This window comes from Argopecten irradians, chromosome 1, assembly GCF_041381155.1.
Source record: "Argopecten irradians isolate NY chromosome 1, Ai_NY, whole genome shotgun sequence".
NCBI lineage: Eukaryota > Metazoa > Mollusca > Bivalvia > Pectinida > Pectinidae > Argopecten > Argopecten irradians.
Window position 1 is genome coordinate 28,171,792 of NC_091134.1, and position 19,975 is coordinate 28,191,766.

Sequence of the window (19,975 nt, forward strand, 5' to 3'; positions counted from 1 at the left end):
GCACGCACAACGATAATGCTTATCATTAAGAACTATTGAAAGAAATATGTGATACTGTAGTTACCATCTGACATTTCCTTACGTTATACACAGAAAAATAAAGTTAACAGTGGATGCGCTATTTCTAAAAGAAACAAATTTCGGAAAGTGTCGTGGTATTAACGGAAACAAATGCTTTCTTCAGTTTTAATTTGATACCCTATTAGTTGGCATTGTGCTGTAAAAATTCATTTTGAGACGCTACTAGTCTACAAACTTTCGAACATATAAATGGATTATGTTAGGAAATTTTCAAGTCCCGCTTAGATATTAAGCCAACTTAAAATTCAATTGTGTTAAGATATGAATCGTCAATTGCCAATGTTATCTTCAGGAAATTCTAAGACATCCGGAAACTGTAGTGTCAGCGGTTTGGAAAAAAACAGCAATAATATATGCATTTCTATATATTTTGGTGTTGTATTTTTACTAATTGATAAGAGGTCAAATAACTGATTACGAATAACAGTTTCTTGTTGGGAAACAATAATAGCTGTGTCAAGCCAAATATGAAAAATTTGCTAAAATATTACCATTTTTGAGCTCAAAATCTTATTTTTTTATTTCCTGTGTACACATAACTATTTATATAGGATTATTTGGTCCTTATATGTATTTCTTTTTTCGATTGTGGTAATTTTGATACCTCATTTGTCTACTTCGGTTGAAAAATGTCTATGACTATTTTTAACTTTTCCGTGAAATTCGAGATAGCGGCCATCTTGATAACGTCATAACCGGAGCTTATACAATGTTAACATTGTTTGTTTTTTTGTTGGTGTTGTTTTTACTGATTGATAAGAGGTCAAATAACTGATTAGAAATATTAGTTTGCTGTTGGCAAACATTTTTGCTGCGTCAAGCAAAATATGAAAAATTTGCTTTAAAATTACCATTTTTGAGCTCAAAATCCGATTTTTTCATTCCTGCGTAGAATAACTACATATAGTGGATTATATGGTCCTGATATGTTTTTTTTGTTCTATTGTGTTCATTTGATGCCTCGTTTGTCTTCTTTGGTCGAAAAATGTCAATGTTATGACTATTTTTCAATCTTTAGTGAAATTCGAAATGGCGGCCATCTTGATGACGTCATAACCGGAAGTTCATCCTAGTTTATACAATGTTAAAAACATTGGTTCGTTAAGTTGGGGGGGGGGGGGGGGTGCCGTAGACCCCACCCCCCCCCCCCCCCCTCTAGATCCCGGCCTACTTGGAGGAGTTGACATGTTTGCTTGCTAAAACAAGCACTACACAAATTTTCAGGTAAGGGGTTTGTTTATGTATTAGTAGGTGATACACAGTGGACAACTACTAGGTTTATATGTACATGACCTAGCGCATGTGTGTCGATTCACGCGCTTTATATATGGGCCGGTAGGCGTGTTGTATCCAAACAGAGTTCTAAACAAAATGGCGTCCCCCCGTCCTTAGAAACTTAAGGGGCTGTCTCAGAAACGAATTTTGAAAAAAAATCAATATGCTTTTTTAATCACAAATATGTATTTTTTAACTTGGATTGTCAGCTTTAAGCAAATAAACACATGTACATATTGTGAGAGTGTTTATATTTTTGTAGTGTTTGATACATAAATAATTTTATTCTTATTTTAACTTCAAAATAACCGCAATTTTAAGATCCAAGATGGCCGTTTAAATTAAAGTTGTCTCCTTATTTCACTCTGTAAAAGATGTAAAAAGTTAAAATGTTGATACTTATGAGATGCCTTGAATGATTTTGGAATAAATAGCTGAATTGCAACTTTACATGCGTCATCAGATGATCATCTTTCATGTGCTTCATCGAGTCATCTTCAAAGTCACAAATCAGCAGTGATTGGCCAAATCTCTCTCCATCTGTGGATTACACCCAGCTCTTACCTTGTCGCTTCTACTGCGATCAGTCGGGCGCCTTCTCTCCTGTTTTGATAGTACATCTTCAGCTGATTTCTTCTCACTGTCCATTACTTCCAATGTTGGAAATAGCTTTTAAGTTGAACATGCAGGAAACAGGAACACCAATTCCGATATTCTAGGGTATTGGTATCTTCTACCAATCCTTTATACTTCGGCTTCCTACTTTCAAATCCCTCTTCACAGTGTAACTCCGATGAAACTGTCAAGTTATCCATGCGCAAGAGTTATTGTGGTACAATCAGCAGCTGCACTATCTGTCCTACTTTTTGTCACATATCGATGTCAACCTAAACTAAAGTCGGCAAGGTTCCAGATGACAATATCAATAAGTTAGTTTTCAGTCTATGTGGTTCCCAATCTTGATTATACTCTCTATCATCTCCACATTTTGCATTTGGTTTTAGTTATCCTATATACTTTCTCTTTGAAGACTTAAAGATCTCGTGTTCTCCACTGCTGCTATTTATTTTCACCCAGTCCTTGGTGCCGTATGCATGTTTTACTGACGGTGGCTATATGTTTTTGGTGGATTTAGTTTGCATCATCTCTGTTCTTAATTCAACACCATCATCTGTTTTACCTTCGCCATCTTTATCTCCTAAGCCTGCATTGGAATTGGGAGTTCTGGCTCGGAGGCACAGCTTACATTTGTAAAAAAAATGTCATAGAGGTAGGTATGGCTATCTTCACAAGGATTTGTTTGCGGTTAATTTCTAGGGCCACTACTATCAAATTGATAAACGTACCACAAGGTGTCATGTCAGACCAGGTAGTCAAGTTTTGGCGGCAAAATCTTGCTTTGGACTTACTCGAAGTCCTTCCTTAAGTGAAGTGTCCTGATGTTGTTGGAGTCGTGCAGAATTGCATCGAACAAATTTTCCTGACATTTTATCTGATTATTATAGAGGGAATATCTTCCCCTGAATCCACACAAGATTTCCTGGGCCGTCTTATCCATGAAACCTTCTTTGGTAGACGAATCCTAAATGATTTTGCATTTAGTACTTCTGTTTGCAGATCTGATATTAAGGTGAATCTCCATCACGCAAAGTATTTCTGATGCCTGCCAAAGTGATTCCGTTTAGATATTTTCTGATAATTTCCTTGCTCTGTTGAGAGATAGTGATGTGGTATCATCCATATGCATTAAATAGTTGCAGTTATAATAAACTATTTGAAGCCTCGCCTTCTTGCTTTATCCAAAATATATTCGTTAGCCGCCATGAAATTTTCCATTCTTCTGGCAAATACAATCTTCCATTCCACATTCAAAAAGAATGATGGAGATGATCCTCGATTGTTTTTGTAGTATCCTTATAGTATCTGTATCCTTTCGCTCTTACAAATGACATTAATGAGTCTCTAGCGTATCTTTTATAATGTTTGCGTACATCTGGCATTTGTAGACAGTGTAAGGTGTACCAATTGGACATTGTGCCGATGTAGTGAAGATCTCCATCAGGATAGGTTATTTCCAGTTACATGGTATAGCTCTTGTACGAGTGTTCTTTCCAGAATGACAAATATTGCTATCGTGTTAAATTTTATTCTAGAGCTATAATTATCTTTTTACATGATAATGGGTGTGAGGAATGTTTTCCAAGCTGCTGCACTCTGAAAAAGTTAAATGTCCGCTACCTGTCCGAAATGTCTTTTTACATGATAATGGGTGTGAGGAATGCTGCTGCACTCTGAAAAAGTTAAATGTCCGCTACCTGTCCGAAATGATGAAATGGTTAAACGTTTTCTAATGACCGTATTAAAAGTCTATCTCGGTATGTTTTTAAGGACGACGTCTGGGATCATAAGCGACACGTTTTATGCAAATTAACTATTGCATTGAATTTATCTATTCACTAATTCAGATTGGTTCAGAGAATAATGGTATTTCTAATATTTGTAGAAGTTAATATCAAGTTTTTACGTAATGTTTCCGAAATTATCATCCAATTTGGTTAATTTATGTACTTTTAATTTAATACTACCGAACATCTTGAATTTCAGGACAGAGGCCATTTTGAAATTCAAATAGGAATGGTATTATCTTGTATCAAACGCTACAAAATACAAATACTCACTGTATTTACAGTTTTTTATTTATTTAAGATCAGCTTAGCCAGTTGTTATATTATTATCATATACAGATATAGGTAAATGTAGTAAATTGCCCATCTTAGAACACAAAATGGCGGTCTTTCTACATTAAGTTTAACACTACCAGAATGATCCTAAGTAATAATGATAATAACTGTCAATAATTTGGGTGTAGACGTTAAAGAATGGTAACTTGATTTTTACAGATAAATAGGGAAGCAACTTGAATTTATACGGCATGTTGGATTTCAAAATGGCGGTCATTTTGAAAATAAAATAATAACAAATTATTTATGTATCAAACACTATAAACGTATTGATACTCTCACTTCATTTGCAAGTATTTGTTTTCTTAAAGTTATCTTAGCGAATTAGATGTATTTTATACAGATATAGCTCGCAAAGTTGGCGGCCATCTTGAAATTCAAAATGGCGGTTCTTCTCCATGAAGTTTAACGCTACCAGAATGTTCCTAAGCGTCAATAATATGGGTGTACACGTTTAAAGTTTTGGTCTAGCTGGTATAGAACGTAAGATATGGGTCGAATAAGGTGGTTTTGGCGGCCATTTTGAAAACCAATATGGCGGCCGCCAGTTGCCGTGATTTTTTGCGGGTCCATTTTTTCCCTGAAACCTTATGTCCTAAAGAGGTCATATGCAAAGTTTCATGCTTTCTTCAAAATTTGAACGATTTTCATTCTGTAGCCGCTCCACTATAGGGATTTAGAAGGTTTACAATGATGTAGCGTAATACTATTTCATATATATTTTATAATTATGATGCATGCGTTCTGATCAACAATGAAAAATTAAGTCATCATACATGTAATTGGAATGATTTATTCACAACATATACACCAGATCAAGAGGCCCAAGGGTCTTCACGGTCATCTGACTACCTTGGCAATAGTTGTATAGGAAATTAATTAGAAATGGTGTCATGGTGACCATCGTGCATTTCGAATCAACCAGAAATGTAACATTATTTTGCCGAGATCATGACAGGATCATTTCAGGCAAGTTTTAACCAAATCGCACCAGCACAACATATGAAGACGTTCAAAATGTGTTTTCAAAATGGCACATTTGGCGACCGTCTTGGATTCCAGATTGACCTGAAAAGTAGCAACACTTGGTCAGGACTTCATGCAAGTTTCAGTCAAATCGCACCGGTAGAACTTGAGGAGTTCAAAATGTGTTTTCAAGATGGCAGCTGTGGCGGCCATCTTTGATTGCGGATTGACCCAAAATACACGTTGTAAGGACCATGTCAGGATCATTTCACCAAATCACACCAGTAGAACTTGAGAAGTTTAAAATGTGTTTTCAAGATGGCGACTGTGACAGCCATTATGGATTTCGGATTGACCCGAAAAATAACAACACTTTGTCGGGACCCTGTCAGAATCATTTCAGGCAAGTTTCAGCCAAATCGCACCGGTAGAACTCGAGAAGTTCAAAATGTGAAAAGTTAACTGACAACAGACGAAGCATGATGACTATACATTGTAGGTCATCAGACCCTTCGGGTCAGATGAACTAAACACTCAGTATACAAACTAGTTAAACTACTATCGCTCTCTTTCTCATTCAAAATATAGCCCAACTATTCTCAGCAACAGACTCATTAAACTCTCTCTCTCTCCCACTTTCTACCAATGAGCAGCATTGTTACCTACACGACTATTCCTTTTGCCATGAACACCTGAATACCAGTCAGTGACTATTAATTGTAGTTAACAAATAATTTACTTACTACATTTTCTACCTACATCGTACAGTTGTATTTGCTAAAGTGTGACACTACCAAATACAGCAATATATATTGTATAATTACATTGTAATTGTTAGATAGGACTATGCTAAAGACACCGCCAAATACAGCGATACACATTGTTCGGTTATAACAGATAATTGGACACAGTAATTATATTTATACGTATAGATAACTGAGTTGTAGTGTCAGTATAGAGGGATCATACCGAGTCAGTGACCCCTGACTGAAGGGAAGGGTCGACTTCCCGTGGTGACCATATGATAGCAGTTAGGTCTCAGTAAGAGCTATAAGAGGCCTAAAGGGCATGTATCGCTCATCTGGTTTGCAATATCAATACAGGGTCATTGTTTATTTTCTGAAAGAATTTAAAGATTCAACTCTAATTTCCCTATTGGGTCTAACTCTTTCTGCTCCAAGGTATCAGAGCCAATATTTAGAGAAATTCTGTTCCCCTTCCCCTAAGTATGCCCCTGGTCAAATTTGGTTACATTCCATGTAAAACTCTATGACAAGTAGCAATTTAAAGAATTTACCTCTATTTCCCCTATTGGGCCCTACTCCTCCTGCCCGCAGGGGTCAGAGCCAAAATTTATACAAACTCTATCCCCCTTCCCCCAAGGATGTTTAAGGCCAAATGTGGTGTTCAAGCTTTTGTCAAAAATCCCAAAGAAACTGCCCACAGCCCAATTTTCTAAAAAACAAAAAAGGCCAAAAGGGCCTGAATTTTTCGTGTTCAATTCCATTGAAACTCCCTGCGCAAACATGCCATAATAGGTTGATAAGATCGTATGCTTAATATCTAAGTTATGTCTTTTATATTTTAATGGAAAATTTTGTTTGAAATAATAACTTTTAAGAAGATTAACACTTTTGGAAAAAATGAAAATGAAACAGTGCTCTTTGTCATCTCATTTCACCTGGTTACAGGTTTTGTCCACAATTTCATCCCCATTAAAAATATTCTCATGACATTTTCTGTCTATGTGTCAATTAGTTTCGAAATTGAAATCCAGGAAAACAGTTTTTGAGTGACTTGAAAATAGAGAGTGCATGAAGCAACGGAAACTTCTTTTCTTAAATACCTACCTATACATTTCCAGTTTATGATTCCAGAGTCCGATGTTAGTAAATTTAGTGTACAGTAATAAGTTTATATGCTAAATATCATGGTAACACATTTGAAAGTATTGGTAGCCATCGTAACAAAACTGAGGCCTCTGATTGGCTGAAAATTAAATGAGATCTGAATTAAGTGAAAATTGGTACATAGAATTTACAGGTATGCTGATAAACATGGTATCACTTTCACAAAAAATTGGTTGCCATGGAAACATAATGGAGGTCTCTGATTGGTTGAAATTTAGATATTATTAGATATAAGTGAAAATTGGTACATATGGGTTATGGGGTATGCCAAATGAAATAGTAACAGATTTAAATACATTGTTGCCATTGTAACGAAATAAAGGTCCCCTGATTGGTCAAAATTAAGATTGTATCTTTTTTGGTGTTAGTATTATTTTCTAGATTAAAGAGACAACTCAAAGAGGCTAATTCTGTTACATAACCACAAAACAAATTATGACATAACTGTATTGTTCTACATTCCTTATGAAACATATACAGTCAAACCTGTGTATAAAGGAAGGTTGAAGAAATATTGACAAATTCCATGACATTGTTCAGTATTCTAATTGATACCATTGAAATTCCAAATCGTTAATCAATACGATTAAGTAGGTATTAATAAACATGTATGCGGTACCAATACCCGAGCCAAAGTCACATACATTAATAAAATGCAATGCATAACCACTGAGGAGTTGGTGAAATTATATTTAGACAAGAACATGCACCTTATATTAAACATAACAAGAGGCCCATGGGCCTTAATGGTCATCTGACTATTAGCACAATACAACAAAAGTTGTTTAAAGATTTCAGCCTATTTAACCCCTGTGACCTTGAATGAAGATCAAGGTCATTTATTTGAACTAACTTGGTAGCCCTTCATCCCAGCATGTCACAAACTCAATAACAGGTCTCTAGGCCTCTTATCATTCAGAAGAAGTCATTTTAAGATTTAAGACTATTTGACCTCTGTGACCTTGAATGAGGATTTCGGTCATTCATTTGGACAAACCTGGTGGCCCTTCATCCCAGCATGCCACAGGCCCAATATCAGGTCTCTAGGACTCGAAGTTATTCTCAATAAGTCGTTTAAAGATTTTAGCCTATTTGACCCATGTGATCTTGAATGAAGGTCAAGGTCATTCATTTGAACAAAATTGGTAGCCCTTCATCCCAGCATGTTAGGGGCCCAATATCAGTACCTTGGACCTTCTGGTCCTGAGACGAAGTCGTTTTCACGATTATAGCCTTTTTGACCCCTGTGACCTTGATAAAAGTTCAAAATCATTCATTTAAACAAACTTGGTAGTCCTTCCTTCCCAGCATGCCACAGGTCCAATATCAGGTGTCTAGGCCTCTTAGTTATTCACAAGAAATTGTATAATGGATTTTAGCCTATTTGACCCCTGTGACCTTGAAGGGAGGACAAGGTCATTAATTTGAACAAACTTGGTAGCCCTTCATCCCTAGCATGCTACTGGCCCAATTAATATCAGTACTCTGGGCCTTCTGGTTCTTGAGAAGAAATTGATTAAAGATTTAAGCCTTTTTGACTCCTGTGACCTTGAATGAAGGTCAAGGTCATTCATTTTAACAAACTTGGTAGCCCTTCATCCCAGCATGGCACAGGCCTAATATCAGGTCTGTATGCCTCCTAGTTATTCACAAGAAGTTGTTTAAGGCATTTTAGCCTATTTGACCCCTGTGACCTTGAATGAAGGTCAAAGTAATTTATTTGAACAAACTTGGTAGCCCTTCATCTCAGCAACCTATAGGCCAAATATGAGTACCATGGGCATTCCGGTTATTGAGAAGAAGTTGTTTGAATGAAAAGTTTACGGACGGCAGATGGCGCATGATGACAATAGGTCATTCTGACCCTGCAGGTCAGATGACCTAAAAATATATAATGTTGGAAATATGGCAAGTAAATTCATTATTTACATAAACCAGTAATTAAAACAAATCATCTATTTCATCTAGACAAACAATGATTTGAAAATCCCATACACCGGATGCAAGGAGACGTCCTTGGCCTATCGCTACCCACGATGCACTCAATCTTGTTCTTATATCATGTATCTTTTCATCGAATATTTTATCCCGATATATTTATCTTCTACAGTTATGTTAACATGTGGAAGGAACATAACCCATCGCAACTGCTATTCCGGGACCATGAAATGTAATCTTGATCAACTAAACAAAAGCATAGGGGTACGCAAATTATTCATTATGTAAAAATGTAGCTATGTACGTCATGTCCACATTATCCAAAAATGCGAAAAATGAACTATATATTATGGAAATATCAGTTGCTTGTAAAAAGAATAATAATAAGAATTAGAAACTTAACAAAAACAATAGATCAAAGTCACAATGTATTGAAGTTTTTCTGTCTATCCTTTGAACTTCCATACATCATGGTTTGACTATATCAGGTCCCTAGGCCTCTTGGCTATTAAGAACAAGGCGCTTAGAGATTTTAGCCTATTTCACCTCTGTGACCTTGAATGAACAAACTTGTTAGCCCTTCATCCCAGCATGTTACAGGTTCAATTTCAGGTCTCACAACTTTTTGGTTGATGACAAGAAATCATTAAAAGATATTTTTACCTAATTGAACCGTAACCTTGAAGGTAATTTATCAGAACAAGTTTAATATCCTGGCATGTCACAGGTCATATATCAAGTCTCTAGGCCTCATGGTTATCACGAAGTCGTTTAAAGATATTTTAGCCTATTTGACCCCTGTGACCTAGAATGAAGGTCAAGGTCATGCACAGAGAAAACAGACGACAGAAGGACATCTGAAGTCTCACTATGGCATAAGCTTACTTGCTCTTCGGGCAGGTGAACTCATAACTATTGCATCGTACAGAGGTTAAAACAGAAGAACATTATCAAAATCTCTTATAACTATTAGAGATAAAAATATCTAAATCTCTTGATCCCTATCATAACGTCAGAGACATAAATATGGACCGGTATATCTAATTCTTTGATACTTTAAAATATGCATTGAAATTGATACTTAAACATGCATTTATACATGAAATATGCACATTTAAATCTTGCAATTACAAATTATTATGCTGTCTTACACACTGAATAAATCCAATAACCAACCTAAAGATTTTAGCCAATTAATTGACCTATGATCTTAAATGAAGGTAAAAAGTCCTTCATTTGAATAAACCTTCCCTACCTACTTGCCCTTCATCCCAGCATGCCTTGTAACATGCCTATAACAACACTTAGTCAGGACCATGTCAAGATCATTTCAGGCAAGTTTCAGTCTAATCCACCAAGTACATGTTGAGAAGAAGTTCAAAATGAGAAAAGTTTATGGATGGTGTACATCAACAGACGAAACACAATGACTATTGATCAGATGACCTAAAACCTAGAACCTTATTATTTATATTTCTATACTGTTTCCTGGTGTCTTGGCTGGTGTATGGAATAACCTGACTAAGCTTCAGTTCAAATGGATGCGATTATAATAATCAAAAGCGGACTTTACCGCATATGTTGACACGACTGATGACGAGACAAAAATGACCATCCAATAGTGAGATAATTTGATTTTCAAATTGGCTTTGATAACATTTACAATGTCACAATCTGCACATACAATGTAACAATCTACATAAATATTATGAAGTAAATGAATTCAATATTTAGACCTTAAAATCTAAAATCATGGATCCATTCTAACAACCTTAAGATAATAAGGTCTTTACCTGACTTTTATCATTTTCTCATATGTAGTCAAGAAATGCCACAACATTAAAATGAATAGAGTCTACTAAACTCTGTATATAAACTATACAATCTAGTATATTATGTACATTGTTTTAAGCCTCTACAGATGTAATAGTGCTCTAATGATTCAGGAATTTTTCCAGGTCAAAGTTCTATAATCCTGATCATCCGTTGAGGTCAAATGACAGTGGTTATCACTGACAATGAACATAATGGATCTTAATTAGCAGTTTAGTACATGTATTACACTAAAAAGTTTCAGAACTGCACCCAGCTGTTATCTGTGGAAGACCTGCAACAGAAAAACAATCAATAAACCAAATAGTATTAACATGAATATCATACATTTATATACAATCTTAGTTAAAATGTCACCTGTACGAGTCTTTCTTTCATGCAAATACATGTATGTATATAATAAGATGTGTGACTATCAATCACTTCTATTGAGGACCAATATTTCAATGGACTGTCTTTGTATTGATAAAGCTTCAAACTAATCATGTCCATCTTTCATTGTTGCAGGATCTTTTTTTATACAAAGTTTTTTTCTTCTTTTTATTCAATCAAGTTATTCATCAAAAATTCAAATGGCATAGGAAAAACATCAAATTTAAACGCACCAACATTTAACATGTCCCAATTTCTGGTAGAAGGTTTTATTACAGTATAGCAAGAGATCACATAGGGATATTGGTGCCGAATGATCTACGTCTGACAATGGAAAGAGGTATCTTTTCTCTGCTTTACAAACTTTAACTACATCCCTACACATGAAATTAGAGACAAATCGCTTCAGGACTTTCTGAGAAATAGCAGAAACAAACTTTATTTATCAAAATCCAAGATGGCAGCCTGTTGGCCATCTTGTTCACCTGAATCAGTTCCAAAATGCAATATGCACAATTAAGAAACTATGAAATTTGAGACAGATCGCTTCTGTACTTTCTGAGAAATCACAGTAACAAACTTCAGCTATCAAAATCCAAGATTGAGGACTGTCGGCCATCTTGTCCACCAATGAGTCCGAAAATGCAATATGCACAACAAGACACCTAGAGGAGCTTGCACATGAAATTTGAGACAGATCCCTTCAGCACTTTAGGGATCTGTTGATCTTATTCATCGATCAGTCCTAAAATGTGTTATCATAATCTAATGTTAAGGATGCCATTCTCCAATTTACTATATTACTAATGTTTGGGATGCCATCCTCCCATCTCCTATGGTAATGTTAGGTATGCCACCTTCCATCACCTTTACTAATGTTTGGACTGCCAACCTCCCCTCTCCTCTACTAATGTTTGGACTGCCAACCTCCCCTCTCCTCTACTAATGTTTGGACTGCCAACCTCCCCTCTCCTCTACTAATGTTTGGTTTACTTTCTTCCCATCTCCTATACCAACATTTGGGATGCCACCCTCCCCTCTCCTATATTAACATTAGGACTGACAACCTGCCTTCTCCTCTAATAATGTATGGTTTACTTTCTTCCCATCTCCTATACCAACATTAGGGATGCCACCCTCCCCTCTCCTATATTAACATTAGGACTGACAACATGCCTTCTCCTCTACTAATGTATGGGATGCCACCATCCCCTCTCCTATACTAATGTTAGGGATGCCACCATCCCCTCTCCTATACTAATGTTAGGGATGCCACCATCCCCTCACCTATACTAATGTTAGGGATGCCACCATCCCCTCACCTATACTAATGTTAGGGATGCCACCATCCCCTCACCTATACTAATGTTAGGGATGCCACCATCCCCTCACCTATACTAATGTTAGGGATGCCACCATCCCCTCACCTATACTAATGTTAGGGATGCCACCATCCCCTCTCCTATACTAATGTTAGGGATATCACCATCCCCCCCTCATACTAATGTTATACTAATGTTAGGATATCCCTCCCCTCACTATACTAATGTTAGGGATGCCACCATCCCCTCATCTATACTAATGTTAGGGATATCACCATCCCCTCATCTATACTAATGTTAGGGGTATCACCATCCCCTCATCTATACTAATGTTAGGGATGCCACCATCCCCTCTCCTATACTAATGTTAGGGATGCCACCATCCCCTCTCCTATACTAATGTTAGGGATGCCACCATCCCCTCTCCTATACTAATGTTAGGGATGCCACCATCCCCTCACCTATACTAATGTTAGAGATATCACCATCCCCTCACCTTTACTAATGTTAGGGATGCCACCATCCCCTCACCTATACTAATGTTAGGGATGCCACCATCCCCTCACCTATACTAATGTTAGAGATATCACCATCCCCCACCTATACTAATTTTAGAGATGCCACCATCCCCTGTCCTATACCAATGTTAGGGATGCACCATCCCCTCTCCTATACTAATGTTAAGGATATCACCATCCCCTCACCTATACTAATGTTAGGGATGCCACCATCCCCTCACCTATACATTGTACTAATGTTAGGGATGCTACCATCCCCTCTCCTATATTTACATTAGGAATGACATCTTTTTCTCTCCTCTAGGATATGGATGTCAATATCCCACCTCCTATACTAATGTTAGGAATACCATCCTCTCCTCGCCTATACTAATATTTGGAATGCCACCTTCTCATCATCTATAATAAGGTTGGTGATCCCATCATCCCCTCTCCTATATTAATGTTAGGGATGCAACCCTTCCATCTCTCCTACTCATATTAGGGATGCCACCCTTCCATCTCCTCTACTCATTATAGGGATGCCACCTCCAATTTCCTATGTTAAAGTTAGGGATGCCACCACCCCATCTCCTCTACTAATGTTAGTTTTAGAAGGCCTACAGATCTAATATTAGGCCTGTAGCATGCTAAAATGATGGCTTGACAAACTCTTATCATTTTTGGATATGTGATGACTTATTTAGCAAAGTTTCAGGAAAGATATTTGCTGATGGTAAATTGTATTGATGACAAACCAGAAAATGGACTTGCTACGTATCCGGGAATATTTGAACTATTTTTAAATATAGATGGGACAAAAAAATTGTACAATTTATTGTATTCAAAGCTTCAAAAAACACACCAATTTATAATTTTATATTGAAAACATCACTTACAGACTGGATAAAATTGATGAATTATTTTAATTCCGGATTAACTCCTATTGTATCAACACAAATAGGGGAAGCGCTGATTCGTTTTCACAGATTTTTAAAGTTTTTACTTTCACTGGGTTTGACAAACAAAAAGATACTGATGCAGCATATCTGTACTCTAATGAAGAGTCTCCTTTGCAAATATTGTGTTGCTTGATGCATGCGGCCATTGTTGAAAAGTAGAAAAACACTGTACCAATTAGCCAAAGTCTTAATTTTGTCAGAGTTTACCTATGTTTTAACATCTGTCTGGAACGTTTTTCCTAAAAGCCATATATTGATTCGGAGACCTTGAATATTCATCGGTCAAAAATGAAGATAACACAAAACACAGAATTAAAGTCCCATTATGTTTTCGTAATCTATCTAATCGAAAAAAATTACCAAATTTCCTCAAATGATAGAGTTGATATCCTTATGGCGATATTTCTTAATTAAAAATGTCATAGTTAATCAGGATTGAAGCAATAATGGGGGATTCCATTGTTACACTCTGTTGGTGCCACAGTCCACATGTAGGTAAACATCACATATGAGAACCGCTTTGTATAACCTTTGACCCAAGGTATGTTTGTCAACTGATAGATATTGACAGACAACGCTCATGCATTGTCATCTTATTTTCGTCGTTTCTATTGATGAGTCTCTTTAAAAACTAATAAAATCATACTGAAAATCTTTAAATCCTTTCAAAACTATTATCAGAAATTGGTCTTATGAAAATAGTTAGAGAGTTAACCATGGAGAGGCAACTGAGGGGTATTCTTTTTCTAGTTTTGGCGTACAAGTGCGTGTTTAAAGTCGTCAGAATGGAGTATACAGTTCTACTGAAGTATCGTGTTTTAGTTTGGAAAGAAGAACCAGTTTTATAAGGAAGAACATTGTAAAACATTGAATAAATCTAAACATGTTCTAAATTTCCCCTTGGTGTCGCTGGGATTTACCAGGTGATCATCCAGGTACGTACAGGCTATTTTCACATATACACATTTAAAGTGAATAGTCGGGCAAAGAAAACCAGTCTAAATGCGTTCATTGGCCTTCCAAAAGTTCTCACATATTAATACGACGGCCAAGTTCTGCTTACGTTTCCCAGTTCTGACCATTAAAGTAAAGGAAAGTTGAAAGCATTGAAAGCGAGGCTGCGTGTAAATGTAACCACGGACATAGTCAGCCGGGAGGACATTTTAGGATTCCTATACACTTTAAATTAATTTCTTCGTACGCAGACAGATTTTGGTGAGAGATTTTATTTTTCCATTTCATAAGAAATTATACTGGATACATTCACACCATTTTTACCGACTTTAGCCATCTTTGCCCGACTGTTCACTTTAAGTGTTCTATTTATATATTTATGTATATTTAATATGCATTTTTGTCGAAACTGTACATGGTTGAACAAAATTAAGTAGAGATAAGCTCATTAGGATCATCGATGTTTAGTTTGTAGAGCATTCATAAAAACATAATGTGACTTTAAATAGATCTTCGAAATTTTACATATAATGGGGGCCTTTTTGGCCCATAACATCACTTGTCCCAGTGAAACAATAAGAATCCATTTTGAAATAAGAATTTGAAAGATTTAGTATGGAAGAGTATACTTTTGTCGCCACTATAATTGTAGTTTGTACATTTGAGGACCCTGATGAAAACATTCTGTGACAATCATACCATCTTTTCTAAAATCTCCTATCTAGCCTGAATTATAAAACGGTATTTCCAATTAATTTTAGATCTGCAAATCTTAATCTCTACCGATATGCTTTGAGATGGAAATTGCTTTGAAGACTAGTACTGTGCATGGATTTTCCGGTTCAATGATTTGTGCATTGCTGTGAAAGGGGAGAATAATGACCTGCATGGAAGTGAATGGAAATCAATGGAAATATAGGGATGTATATTGGAATATCACTGGGAAGGGTATTTGTACTCATTTCTTCCTAAGAATATTGCTCCTGTCTTAAAATTTATCTATTTTAACAAGAATGAATGAAAGTGATATCTAAAATGCAAAATGTGCAATTGTGTTTGAGCCTCAAAATCAAACATCAAACCTAAAATATGGTTAGTCACAGTCTACAGTTGCTCAGTGGGTCTTCTCCTGTAAGTATGAAAACAAGTTGACTACATCTGTCTAAGGCTGACATAGTACAGCTAAAAGAGTTTTTAGAGTTTAATATTAAAAGTTAATCCCACCGTGAAGAAAACCATTGAATTTCATGTCCACATATACTACCTTTAACAGGGGAACAATCGTGAATTGAATCAAAAACGGTGTAGTAAACTGTCAGACACCAAACAGATAAAAACTATTAGGCATGAACTTGCCCACTCCAATAGGGCTATTATTATGATGGTATAGTAACTGTTAGAGATTAAAAAAAATATCAAGAGGCCCATGACTTTTGGCAAAATACAATGCAGTTAAAGTATTATAATTTTATAGTCACTGAGACAAAAAATCTTCCCAAAATGCTACAGGCCCTATTTCAGGTCTCTAGGCCTCTTACTTACTTATAGGCAAAATGTTGTTTAAAAGATTTAAGCCTTTTTAACCCCTAGCTAGTACCTTAAATTATAGTCAAGGTCATTCATTGGAACAAACTTTTTAGCCCTATCCCAGCATGCTACATACCCAATATCAGGTCTCTAGGCCTTTTATAAGTTATACCACAAGAGGTTGTTTCATGATTTCAGCCTTTTTTTGACATCTGTGTCATTAAATCAAATGAAACCATAATTGCAGTAAAGCCTAAAACCTATTTGCTAATGATTTGATCCACAAAATAGAAAAGCCATTTTGATGGTAATCAGTTGGTGTTCCTATATCAACGTTAATTACATTATAATTGTCATGTTTTGGAGGTTATTTACTGGCCGATAGACTTCATTTTGGCTTAGTTTTAAGATATGGTAGTTATAATGACAAAGGAATGTAAACAAAGTAAATTGTTTGGACAGGACTCACACAGCACTGGTGAAATCCCCCCATGGGTCATTGCTGTTCTGCACTGTTTGAGGTTGTAGTGATGAAGAAACACTGCTGCTGTCTGTTGATCCAAAATTTAAAAGCATGTCAATATTACTAGAACCATTTGAATCGTTATTTTGTGTCACTGGTGCTTCTTGTGGCTGCTTTGGAACTTGAGTTGTCAACATCTGTGGTGGGGCCTGAATACTGCCCCCTGGAGGTGGCGGAAGTTTTACTCCCCCTGGTGGTGGAGGTAAAATTCCCATTCCTCCCGCAGCATTTCCTCGAGGCCTTGCTTTAGTGTTTGATGAATCTGATTTCTTGGTCTGAAATATCATGAAATAATTTTTATAATCAAAGTACTGAAATATCATGAAATAATTTTTATAATCAAAGTACTGATAGTACTGAGAGCTTAAGGCATGTAATAATTTTAAAAGTTGAATTTGCAGGTATTCAGAAAATAAGACCATAAAAACAATGAAAATCACTGGAATCTACACCTTCAAATATGTTTAACTTCAACGATATTGAAGTAATTTATCTTTTTTAATTACAGAAATGGTTATTTATTGCTATTATTGTACAATTTTACATTCAGTGAAGTATTGTATTTCTATTTGTTTTGGTATATAATCATGTTAACATGACTATCAAAATGTACTTTATATTGCAATATATATGAAAAGGTAAACAATAGCTTGTGGCTCAGGAAATATCTGAAGTTCTAAGTAAAACTCTTAATAACAAAAGTATATGCATTTATGTGGACAGAAAAAAACACATGAAAATAAACATGCATTGTCTTATTTTGTGAATCTGGATTTGATTTCTATTTCATGTGTGTTTGGTGTATAAGTCAGCTTTGCTATAGGGTCTTACATTTTAACCTACTCCATAAGAATTATTTGATTCTGAAAATGAGTGTAATAAGTAATTTCATATCTTGATCATGTTAAGATCTATAGCAGCTGCCTGATCAGTTACCAGTAAGTAATTATTAAATATATCTCTTTCTACACATACTTGCCAACTTTCCTGATTCTGTCAGGAATTTCCCGATTTCAGATTCCCTATCCCGTTTGTTCGAAAACAGTAATCTCCCGATTGACTGAAAGACCACTTATCAAAAACCTGGTATGGAGCCCCTTACATCCCGGAAGAGTCAGATAAAATTAACACTTGTCCGGTAAGCACATGTACAATTAGTTATCCACTAATGACCTGTTCACTAGACTCAACGATACCTGAACACTTCATTGACTGTGCATATGACACTACCCCAGCTAATAAACAAATTAATTTTAATCCAATTAGACTCGGTTGTAGGTAAGGCAAAGCAGTCAACTGTTGAGGGGAAGGTCAGTCATCAAGTTACGTTAACGCTTTATGGCTTCCCATTCAAGTTCTCTGAAGATTACCACACAAACAACAGTGATTTAGACAGAGAAATTTTGGACAGAAAAAACATAAACAACACCGATTAAAATTGACTGTTCTGATATATGCTTGCTGATTTCTAATAGGGATCATGGGTTGCTCATAGATGTGGTAAAATAGAACAGTATCTGTTTAATTGATGTATCATGGCCTGTGTCACATTTAAGACTTTGAATCCTAGTCACGACGAGCTGTTACAGTAAACATATCATACATGTTTTAGCATTTTAAATGCATGATTTAAAAGAAACAAAGTCAATTTAAAATTAAAGCAAAATGATAACAGGTATTTTGCATTTTCACACCAATGTATATATGTTGTTCCATCATTTTCTGCTATATGAATCAGTTTATCTTTGTGCTCCCAAAGTCAGAATTAAACACTAAAAATACAATAATTGGTTAATAATAATTTTGGATAGCTTTCTTTGGAATTTGATCTAAAATTCATGCCATTTTAATTATATACAAGAGGCCTATGGGCCTTAACGGTCATCTGATATTTGATACAAATTAGTTATGTAATTTACTAGGCAACTAAAGTCTTTTTTTTCCATGAAATAGGAACATACATCTAATAGGTCTACAAATGAAGTTTCATTAAGCTTGGTGCATATTTAACTCACATTACTGTGTTTACATTGTTCAATAATGCAAAGGGCAATAACTCCGTAAATAAGTTAGTGTTTAATCAAGCTTATTTTCAAACTTTTTCGGAATATTTCCAATGTTAGTCTATATGCAAAATTTCATTAAGCTCGGATTATATTTACTCCAGTTATCATGTTCAAGATTCAATAATTATAATTGCAAAGGGCAATAACTCCGTAAGTTATAATTGTATCAAGCTGATTTTCAAACCTGTCTGAGAACTTTCCAATGTTAGTCTACCTATAAAGTTTCATGAAGCTGAATGCATAGTAATTATGTTCACAAGATTCGATAATTGTAATTGCAAAGGTCAATAACTTCGTAAGTTAGGATCTAATCAGGTCACTTTTCGAACTTGTCCAAGATCTTTCCGATTTTAGTCTAAATACAAAGTTTCATGAAGCTGTGTGCATATCTATCCAAGCTATTGTATTCACAAGGTCTAATTATTAGTGTAAAGGGCAATAACTCCGTATATTATCGTTGAATCCAGCTGATTTGCGAACTTATTTAAGATATTTCTTATATTAGTCTACATACAAAAATTCATTAAGCTCAGTTTATATTTTCTCAAATTATCGCATTCACAAGATTCAATAATTATTATTGCAAAGGGCAATAAGTCTGTAAGTTACTATTGAATCAGGTCGATTTTCGAACTTGTCAAATATCTATTCAATGTCTACATACAAAGTTTCATAGAGCTCGGTGCATATTTACTGAAGTTATCATGACACAATGTCCAATAATGATTATTAATGCTAAGGGCAATAACTCAATAAATTACCATCGAATCATGCTGATTTTCGAATTTGTCCTAGACCTTTCCAACGTTAGTCTACACACAAAGTTTCATTAACCTTGATGCATATTTACTCAAGTTATCGTATTCACAAGGTCCAATAATAAATATCATTGCAAAGGGAAATAACTCCGTAATTTACAGTCGAATCAAGCTGATTTTCAAACTCATCAGAGATCTTTCCAATGTTAGTCTACCTATAAAGTTTCATTAAGCTCGGTGAATATTTTCT

The 19,975-nt window shown here is 35.6% G+C and overlaps 1 protein-coding gene across 2 annotated transcripts in view; it reads right to left on the minus strand.

Moving 5' to 3' along the window:
* Positions 1 to 4,870: 4,870 nt before the first annotated feature.
* The window catches only part of LOC138323007 (adaptin ear-binding coat-associated protein 1-like), a 28,132-nt gene continuing 13,027 nt past the window's right edge, over positions 4,871 to 19,975 (minus strand). Inside the window, exons 6-8 of one of the 2 annotated variants that reach the window (XM_069267326.1) lie at positions 16,848 to 17,176; positions 15,934 to 15,980; positions 4,871 to 11,018 (exon numbers count right to left, since the gene is read on the minus strand). In XM_069267326.1, the coding sequence (XP_069123427.1) occupies positions 15,956 to 15,980; positions 16,848 to 17,176 (354 nt within the window). In that variant the 3' untranslated portion in view covers positions 4,871 to 11,018; positions 15,934 to 15,955. The remainder of the gene's footprint in view (positions 11,019 to 15,933; positions 15,981 to 16,847; positions 17,177 to 19,975) is intronic. The other variant, XM_069267317.1, reaches the window with a different exon arrangement.